We start from the raw sequence: 10,132 nt of genomic DNA, 5'->3' as shown, positions 1-10,132 counted from the left end.
AAAAAAAAAAGAATCACATAAGAGAATATCGAGATGTATTTCAGGCTTTATTGCAGAGAATTATCTCCACATGTCTGTATTTATAAACCTGTTAAATAAAGTTCCCACAAAGAAGAAGAAGAAGAAAAAAAAAAAAGACTTAATGCAGGTCGGATCAGTCTGCTGCTGCATCGTTACTTGGTGGGGACAAAAAAAGAAATCAACGTTATTTAATTGGCCTCAGTGACATTTGGAGTCGAAAATGTGCAACAATATTAATGCCGACACTATGAGCAGCTTTTCTAAATGTTTATTGTTTGGCTTAATTGTGTTTAGCCTACAGCTTGATGAATGAGCTCAGTTGTCTGCGCTGTGACCATGGCATCGCAGCTCCATGCATCCTAATAGACTGACGATTCATCTCTCTCCCCACTGCTGCTCTGCAACTCTCACACTCTGAAATCATACAGGTCCGGATGGATGGAGGAAAGATTATTATTATTATTGTTGTTATATTATTATTATCATTATTATTATTACATTGTTTTGTAGTTACTATTATAGCCTATATATAAAAAAAAGATCGAAGAGTAATACTAAATATTTTCTAGCAATTTAATAATAAAGGTGCTTTTCTATGAGACATAATAATAATAATAATAATAATAATAATAATAATAATAATAATAATAATAATAATAATAATAATAATAATAATAATCTGAGATTAAATCTTCAGAAACATTTTGATTGTTTACTTCACTTTTAATGAGAAAATATTTCGATGACCAGTATTTTTTTTTCCAATTCATTGCAGACTGTTTGCACACTTTTCAAAAGCACGCATGCTTGCAAAAAAAAATAAAACAAACAAACAAACGGAAACAAAACAACAACAACAAGAACAGTAACAACACAATTTTTTTTTTTTAGAATGCATGCTTTACCTAAAAAGGAAAAAAAAAAAGTACAAATTTACAGCATCTGATACACATGGTCACCACAGCCTTTTAAATTAAATGCTTCACAGAACATTTTCTGCAAAATAGATATCTAAAACATAAAACTAAAAAGTGCATTTTACAACATTTCAGTATCAGTTATTTGCAATATTCACATCTTGCATTTTGAGGACGTCTCACAACTTTTCAGTCTTGAAAAGATTTCAGTTTGCTTTTGTTTTTTTTATTTTATTTTATTTTTTTGTACAGGGATGGTAAGAACAAATCTAAATCCTATCCTATTTGGTATACCTTACCCATCATTTCAGTATTCAAAGAAAACTAAAACACAGAGCCATTGCCTCGCAATTTCATTGACATTACAGTGGTCACACAGAAACGGTGCAAAAGTTTTGCTTGTTTGATAAAACTGGAAAAACCTCCACGGGAATTGCAAGCACTTTAAAAACTCATTGTTGACGGTGCCAAAACAAACTTCCCCACGGTCCCCTCTGTGGCTCCACTTCCAACACTCAAAATTTTCTCAACAAACTGAAAAATAGAACTATCAAATAATTTATATTTTGAAGAGCAATACTTCGATTCTGTGCTGGACTTCTATGATACAATTTTAAAGCGACACATTCAACACATACACAAATAAATCGATATGCAACTGCAACTCGCCTTGATAGTTCCCGACGACACACACAAAATATAAACTTTGGGTTTTGGTAAAGGGGGGCCTTGGAGCACAGCCTGCCAGTTCAGTACCAGGAGAAGTTCAGCTGGTCAGTGCACAGCCACAGACTGCAGTGTGGAGGGGCTCGTCAGAGTCTCGCTCGGGGTCGCAGGGCTGCTTTGGCTCGTCGCTGTCTGTGGGGACGTCGGGCTCAGAGACTGTGGAGAGTTTGATAGAAACGCGGGGATGTGTGGAGGTAACGCCGAGAAACCGGCCATGGAGGTCGGGGTTGGCTTGATTGGCACAGGAATAGCCGGTAACGACTGTCCACCGTGACACAGGGACTTGATGGGCACGCCATAGGCACTGTAGTCGCTGCTTGCCATGGAGATTGGGGCCGCCGTGTCAATCACGCTGGTGTTATACATGTGGGGCCAGGCTGTCGTCAGCTGGTTGTGAAGCGGGTACCCGGCAGACATGGACTGCATGGTGGAGAACGCCAGACTTCCCGGGACCTTGTACTCTCTGGCGATGATGTTCTCAATGGCGAACGGATGCTTAAAAGTTGACGTCTGAGACACTCCGAGGTTGTAAGTTGACATTTGGGGCAGGTGTGTACCAGTGGCTGCCAGGGCGCTCAGTCTCAGTTTGGCTTGCTGCTGGAGGTAATGGGCAGCATCTGACTGCTTACTCGAGGCCAAATGATCAGATGCTCCCAACACTTTGAACCTTTTGCGGCGTCTCAAGAAACTTCCATTCTCAAACATGTCCCCGCAGCTGGGGTGCAGTGCCCAGAAACTGCCCTTACCTGGCTGGTCTGGGCGCCGGGGGATTTTGATAAAGCAGTCGTTGAAGGACAAGTTGTGTCGCAGAGAGTTTTGCCACCGCTGAGTGTTTTCTCTGTAATAAGGGAATCTATCCATGATGAACTTGTAAATTTCACTGAGGGGAAGCATCTTCTCCGGGCAGCTCTGGATCGCCATGGCAGTGAGGGAGATGTAGGAGTAAGGTGGTTTCTGGTCGCTGTAAGTGTTTCTCCCCGGACGAGGCATCCTCGATATTTTTCAGAAAAGCCACAAAAAAAAAAAAAAAAAAAAAAAAAAGGAGAAGAAGAAGAAAAAAGAATAGTCACCCTTAATTCCTCAGTGAAAGTTCGCCGCTCTTCATGAAAACAGCCGCTGAGCGAAGTTTAAATGCAGGCGAAGCTGGGAGTTGCGTCGTGCGTAAAACCAGCCAGGTTGAGCGCCTCTGCGGTGTGCAGGCGGGCGGACGGTGCACATTTATGGAGTGACGGCTGCTGTAAGTCTTTCTTGCAAAGTAAGTCAGCTTGTCCCGCTAGCAGAGCTGAATAGACTTCATTTGGCGTCCTTGATAAGACGAGCTAAGTGGATGCCTCCATGGCCTTCCTCTAACCATCTGATAGTTTTATGTAGTGACATGAGCAGAAAAGACCCCTGTAGAGGCGCTCCATTAATGTGCCACCTCTTTGCTATCACATGACAATTGCCATGGGAGGAGGGGGCTGGGAGGAAGGCATAATCTGGTTTCATTTACACCTATTTACATGGACACCTTGGGCCAATGGAAATCATTTCCATTTGAAGACAGAAAAAGGGGTGAAAAGGCTCGGCAACCGGAATTGAACTGCGATGGCACTCAGTGTGTGAAGGTATGCGCTAATACTTCTTCAGCGGACTTTACAGTTACAATTCACAGATATACAAGGGATGTGGATGTCGGACATCAAAATGATTCGGCATATTGCAACTGAATGATATTTATCTCTGTGCTGCTGTTAAGGTAGATGTATAAGGTGTATTAGACTATCTAAACATGGATTTATGAAAATATACCTGTTTATGCAGAGTGATGTGTGCAATGAGTAGTTTTCCAAAAAAAAAAAAAAGTGTTATGCATGCTGACTGACATTTTTTATGATGTGGATTTGGATGTCAGCTGATTTCACAGATAAAATGCTGAGAAATATATATATTTTCTTTCCCCCCCACCCTCCTAATTACAGTATTGTTTACGAAATGCACGCGCCACACAAAATTATTTGCCATGAGCAAGTTTGTTGATGAGCCGACTATTAGTTTTTCTCAGCTAATTTCGCCCAGAGCAGAGCGAAGGAAGTAGACGATATGAAAACATCAACACAATGCAAACAATGCTGTTCAAACTGAAACTTCATGAGGCAATCAGGTCTATTGTGTTTATGTAAAGAAGATTCAAAAGTACTTCAGAAATGCAAATAAACCCTTGAGGATGGTGTGGCGAAAACTGTATAAAATATCCATAAGTCAATTATATGAATGTGAAAACCAAATGGGAAGCCTATTTTGAGCTATTGCTATTCAAGCTTTTGGCCAGGGCCACCTTTCCGCTTGGAGGGTTTGCAATGCCCGGGACCACACACACGCACACGCAGATTTGCTCATAATTTATGCTAATTTCCCCCCATAAATCCACAATGCGCCCCATCACCAGTCTGACGGATTACGAAAAGAATCGCATTGCGGGGGACACCGAGTTATTTTCACCCAGAAACCAGGAGCAGCCCCGAAGAAGAGCATCCTCCCTGCTGCATGAGGGCTGTCTAGCAATATAAAACCCTGAATCGAGACAAAACAAAAAAGGAAAAAAAAATATTCCAGAGAAGTTACGTAATTACAGCATATCAAGCATGTGATGGACCATATTTTAATACATGAGAAGGGAGGCTATATATATAATTCTAAAAAAATATTTATAGACTGGAAAAATTCACATTTTTTTGTGTGTCTTCTCTAAAACTTCCAGCGTGCAGTTCATTATTTTTTCCCTGCAGAGTGGCTTTTAACACCTGTCATTTCCTATTAATGTTCAGCTGAAAAGGTTTTGTCCAAAAGGAAGTGGCCCAATCGACCCATCTCAGACACCGCGGATAATGACAGCACGCTGCCAAGTGCCAAACATCTTCTGACATCCATCTCACTCACTAACTCCTTCATTAAAAAACAACAAACAAGCAAAAAACTTTTTTTTAATATAATATCAAAAATAATAATATTGGGTCTGACTCAGATTAAAACGCACAAATGGTCAGATCGGTGTGCTTTGTAATTGTGCAAAAAATATGATTTTGCAGTGTGATACACATGGACTGATATCGGCAAATCATTTGAATGTCAAACAGGGTTTTCAGTTTTTTAGGAGCGATTCTTATTTTTACATTGCCCCCCCTTGAAATAACTAATCTTTATATTTGTTCCTGTTTGCACTGGGAAATTGCTGTCATGCCAGTTTTGCGCCTTGCAAGTTAACATTAACCAGCCAAGCCACAGAGGAGCATTGAGAGTTTTTCTCCCCCTCTCCTCTCACACACAGACAGTGTGGCTTTTTGAGTTTCAGGGTTATGGGATATTGGTAGGCCTTTTGTCCCTGTCGAATGCACACACTGAAAATACCACCATGACTCTGAATCTGAATGGGGTTTTTAGCTGCTCCCAAACTCCTGAGTTCAAGCAGCAGTAGATCAAGTCTGCACTATGTTTGGTCATTTGTAGAAACCCGAACAAAGGTTGGGATAAGCCAAATTGCATTGCACTTGTGAACCGTGCCTCAGTCTGAAGTATCCTTTATAGCAGGAGGGGACCAAGAACAATTTTGTGTGAGCTTTAAAAAAAAAAGAGGAGCGAAAACAAAGGGCACTTTCTGAAACATCTTAAAGTAGAGTAGTGAGGCGTGACATTCCCAGGGTGACGGGACACAAAAGCTGAGGTCATGGGGATGAAAAAGAGAATCAAACAGCCACTTTCACACGTCTGCCCTCCTCTGCTGCACCCCCCAAACACAATAGGAAACAAATGTTGTTAAAAGAGGATCGATGCCATTCATCCTAAAGCAGCGAATGATAGCCAAACAATATTGTCACACTGAATCGAGTTGAGATATGCTGCCACCCAGACCCAGAGAGGGGGAAAAAAACTACTATTCAGGGAACGATTAAGAGAAATTTAAAGCTAAGAGCGATGCTTATCACACAGGGAAACACACATTCATGGCGTGAGCTAATATTTGATAATGTATAATAAATATAAACAATTGGATTTCTATTATAACTTTTATTTAATACCTAACATTTGGAGATGTGAGTACATTTTTTTGGGGAGGGGGGATCAATTTAGGCTTTATTTCTGGGGTGATTTAAAATGTATGTGTCAGTCAGTCTTTACTACATTTTCAGATCTCTCAGAGCACTCGTGGTGCTGACTGTATATATGAAACCTTGACTTCAAGCAATGTAGATTTAGGCCACTAACCAACTAATGAATAAACAAATTATTGCTAGAGGTGTACAAATTCGCATTTTTAAGGCAAAAACTTTCCCTCCCCAGTGAAATATAAATGTAATCTTTTATCATTTTAGATGCTTCATTTTTTTCCCCCTTTATCATTAGCAGGTCTGTAGATTTAAATGGATTTGCTATCGACTGGCCTCTGTGTCAAACACACGCCTCAGTGTGACAGTAACGCAAGTAAAACACAGTTAGTTTCTCAGACTCTCCAACCAGCCAGCCAATAGTCCTGTGCTTCTAATTAAGTCCGTGGTGATTTCAGCCCCCAGAGATGTTTTACGGTGCAATTAAGGACGCGCTGATGATATGGTATGAATATTCAGCAGAATGACAATTAATTAGCAGACAGAGGGCTCTCTCTCATAAGAACCTCCTCAATGGCAAATTTAGCCCATATGAGGGCATATTCACACTTCTTGAAGGCCATCTTCACACTCTGGCCCCCTTTAAATATGAATTATTGACCAGGAAAGGAAATCTGTAGCCAATAAAAGCATCATGATATCATAATTTTGGTGAATATATACATTTTTTTTGTTCATGTTTATTTGGTCAAACAGCGGGATTAAGGTCCTCCTCGCAGCAGCACTCCATTAGTTGTTTCTGGGTGACATCAGAGAGAGGGAGTACCTGGAAGAAGACCTCAGGGCATTCAGAGCATATGCTCGGATTATGCTTAATGGTCTAATTACATAAATTAGGCATTCATTATACGGCACATCATCTGTAACAGATATCTCAATTGTACAGAGGCGGGAACATCTAATTCAATTTGTCTGTGAATATTTTCATCCAATTAAACACTGAAAGACATGAAAAAAAAGGCGAGGAAATATCGACCAGTAGGCTTGATTTGTGGATTTATTTTACCCAGAACACCAGGGGGTTTTGTTTTTTATTTTGGAAAATTAAATTTATTTTGGGACTATTTTTTTCTGTTTTTTTTTTTTTTTTTGCTCAGCAGCACTCAGACTAAAAAGAGGCAGCAGTTTCACTACATGACCATCAGATGGGGACAAGCTCTGGAGTCTGAGCCAAGAGTTTTCTTGGTTAACACAGGCTGATAATCACATTCAAAACTTGTCAGCTAGGCCAAGTGATTCAATACATCAGTTATTTTACAAGGATAATTACCAGGTTAAATGAGTCATATTGGTTTTCCTGGGTGAATATAGCAATAAAATGACAACTGCAATTGGAAGTGAAAATGAAAAACATCAGCACATCTTTCTTTCTATCTGTTTTATTTCTATCTATCTACTGTATGACTATGAAATTGTGTCTGCAGGTGCATGTGAGTGTGTGCATGTGAAAGTGTGTGTGTGTGTGTGTGTGTGTGCAGGAGGGCTGTCCCAGTTCATTGGCTCCATATGGTGAGAAACAGCAGGACTGATGAGTGCACTACCTGAGGTCCGTGTTTGTGCTGTCGACTGTAACCAAAACAGAGGCCCCCTGACCCCCCCTGCATAATTCATTACAGACAAGACAGTGGCGCTCACACTCTCATTTCATCATTTAGCTTTTTGGTGACAGATGACTCGGTGACAACAAATCATCCTATTAAACTACACACGATACTTAGCCACTGACAGATATAAAAGGGAAGGAGCAAAGAGCAAGAAGACAGCAGCTCCGGAAGAGATGGTGAGACTGAAAAAAAAAATGTAAATGGGAGAAAGATGAGAGGGGGAGAAAGCAGAATAACAATATGACAGAGTACATTTCAATATTGAGAAGAAAATGCAGAAGCCCTCACTACTATACTATGTATTATAATGAACTAGTTTCATATGAACAATAATCATGGAAATTCTATGTTATATTGTTGAAAATGAGAGAATAATGCAATATTAAGCTTTGTGAGATCATAATATATTAACAACAAACTCAACAGGAGTGAACTTTCACCGTGAAGCAGAAAGATAAAAGGGCTATTATGCAAAAAAAAAAAAAAGAAAGAAAAAAAGATTTGAATTAACATAGTTCAATCGCATACAAAGTGTTACCTTTCGCAGAGGATACAAATGAGACAGAAGCCTTTGAGATGGATAATCATGAATCTGTACAGCTGCACAATGAGGAAAGGATGACAGGATGAAATAATATTAATGGAGGGAGTTTAAAGAGAGATGTCTTTAAAAAATCACAGTGTAGAAAACATCAAACAGATGACAGGTGACATATTAACTGAAGTGGCTAAATGGATCGATACACTGGGTCACTTTAATTATGACCTCTCGAGGTCAGAGTTGTAGGTTTAACCTTTCACCCCTCACTTCTCTGCTGTGTTTACTTTTCCATTATCTGCTCATTGCAGAGAAAATGGTTATTAATAACAGTAGAAAACAGAAGCTTTGCCTGTTTTTCCCCAAATTAATTACACCACCAAGTTTGTAAGGATGGTGAAGGATAAAAAGCTTTGAACTCTGGGATCAATTCAGAGGAAGTTGACATTGTTGTTTGTTAGACGTATCCTCGGAGAAGCCACAAACACGTCTCTCCTTTGGGGGTTAGTGTGCAAGTCATCTAACTGAGGCAAATCCTTTTTATTGTGAGCTTGCGTGGTTGGAAGGCACGGTCCTTTGTGTGGCTCATGTTCATCCAGACCTTGGCAGTGATCAGGACACACTTAACCAACTGGGACCAAATGAGGGGCATTTTGTTCTGTCTTTCATCTTATACATCAGGGAAAATGCCTGGTCTCCAAGGATGGCTAACCGAGCCAAAGAGCAGAACGACACAATACACAATAACAATACGTGAGTGTTTACAACGCACGTAAACAAAAACACACGGCTGATGGTGGGGACACCCACAGGGAAGGTAACAGAATTTAAAAAAAAATGAAAATATGAATAAAAAAAAGTTTGCAAACATAATCCATGCTTGGACATCTACTTGTCTAAGATAAAGAGAAGCAAACTAGAACACCTAAATTAGGTTTTGCTCTTCCTGACCTCCATCTTCAAGGAGGCCTGTCCAGAAGAGACAACCTTTTGCTTTAATGTCACTTAATATTTGTATTTTACAAGACAGGACTGTAGCCACCACAGTAATGTTCAGCAATGTATTGCTCATGGATGACTAACACAATGACCAATCACCAAGTGCCACCTCTATTGATATATTTTAATTGGTGTGTGATATATGCTGCTGTAAGGCTCAAATTTGCATTGCTAAGCATAAACAAGCCTCACAGTAAATCACAAAGAGCTTTAAAGAGAAAACGCAAACAAGCAGTGTCGCATGGTACGCTTCGCACTGCTCCTTTATGGTTGACCAGCTCAATGTGCCTCCTGCTGAAAGGTAATATGCATGACACATTTCCAGGCACTAATTCATTTGTTTAGTAATAGGGGAGCTAACCTGTGCTGAAAACATGGGTGCAGTGAGGAAAACATAAAGGTCCCGTTAATCCACGGCTAATCAAAAGGGCACAGGAAACAATCCTGCAGAAAGGATTTTGTCATATTAATTAAGGCGAGACTTGAATATTTGTGCGTCTATAAAAGCACGCTCGTAAGGCAGGACACAGTGCAGACTCGGCATCTATTATTCCACCTGACTGCTGTGACACTGTCAGTGTGAGGATGCAACCCCCTAGCTGGTGGTCAAGGACCTCAGAAAGCATGGCTAATATCTAGAGAAAAATATGTGTTAATGTGTCTGAAATCTTGTTGATTAAGGGTTCTTGAAGCAGCATTGCAGCTGATATATGAGATTTATTTTTGAAGGATAGTAGTGATAGAACTGATGAACTGTGATGTTGATTACTACACCCTTAAGGGTCCGCACTTGAAAATAATGTTGTTGACTCTGACCTGTTCAGGAGCAAGTACTTCAGATGTGACAAAGCATTTGAATTATAGACGGGAAATACACACAGACTGCATGCACACAAAAGAATGCAATTACATTTCTATCAAACAAATTTAATCTGGAGTTGAGGTTTACGCTATTATCACAGACTGATGGAAAAGCACAGGAAGAATCCTATGAAATGTCAAGTACTGCTGCATATCAGGAGAGATCTTTATTGGTCACAGCTACTGTAGGCACAGAGTATTAACAGCCTTATCAGCTGGGGAAATGTTCAGTTCCCCTGCCTAAACCAAAGCTATTACAATCCCAAATAATTAACTTTCAGCAGAATTGCCATGTTGTCGTGTCAACTGGGATGTAGAACATGT

At 40.1% G+C, this 10,132-nt stretch overlaps 1 protein-coding gene across 1 annotated transcript; it reads right to left on the bottom strand.

Moving 5' to 3' along the window:
- Nucleotides 1–1,712: 1,712 nt before the first annotated feature.
- Nucleotides 1,713–2,654, bottom strand: foxb1a (forkhead box B1a). Its single transcript, XM_042412667.1, has one exon. The coding sequence runs from the start codon at nucleotides 2,652–2,654 to the stop codon at nucleotides 1,713–1,715; it is 942 nt and encodes a 313-aa protein (XP_042268601.1).
- Nucleotides 2,655–10,132: the final 7,478 nt, after the last annotated feature.

This window comes from Thunnus maccoyii, chromosome 5, assembly GCF_910596095.1.
Source record: "Thunnus maccoyii chromosome 5, fThuMac1.1, whole genome shotgun sequence".
NCBI classification, from domain to species: Eukaryota; Metazoa; Chordata; class Actinopteri; order Scombriformes; family Scombridae; genus Thunnus; species Thunnus maccoyii.
This window is presented reverse-complemented; position numbering and strand designations above follow the sequence as displayed.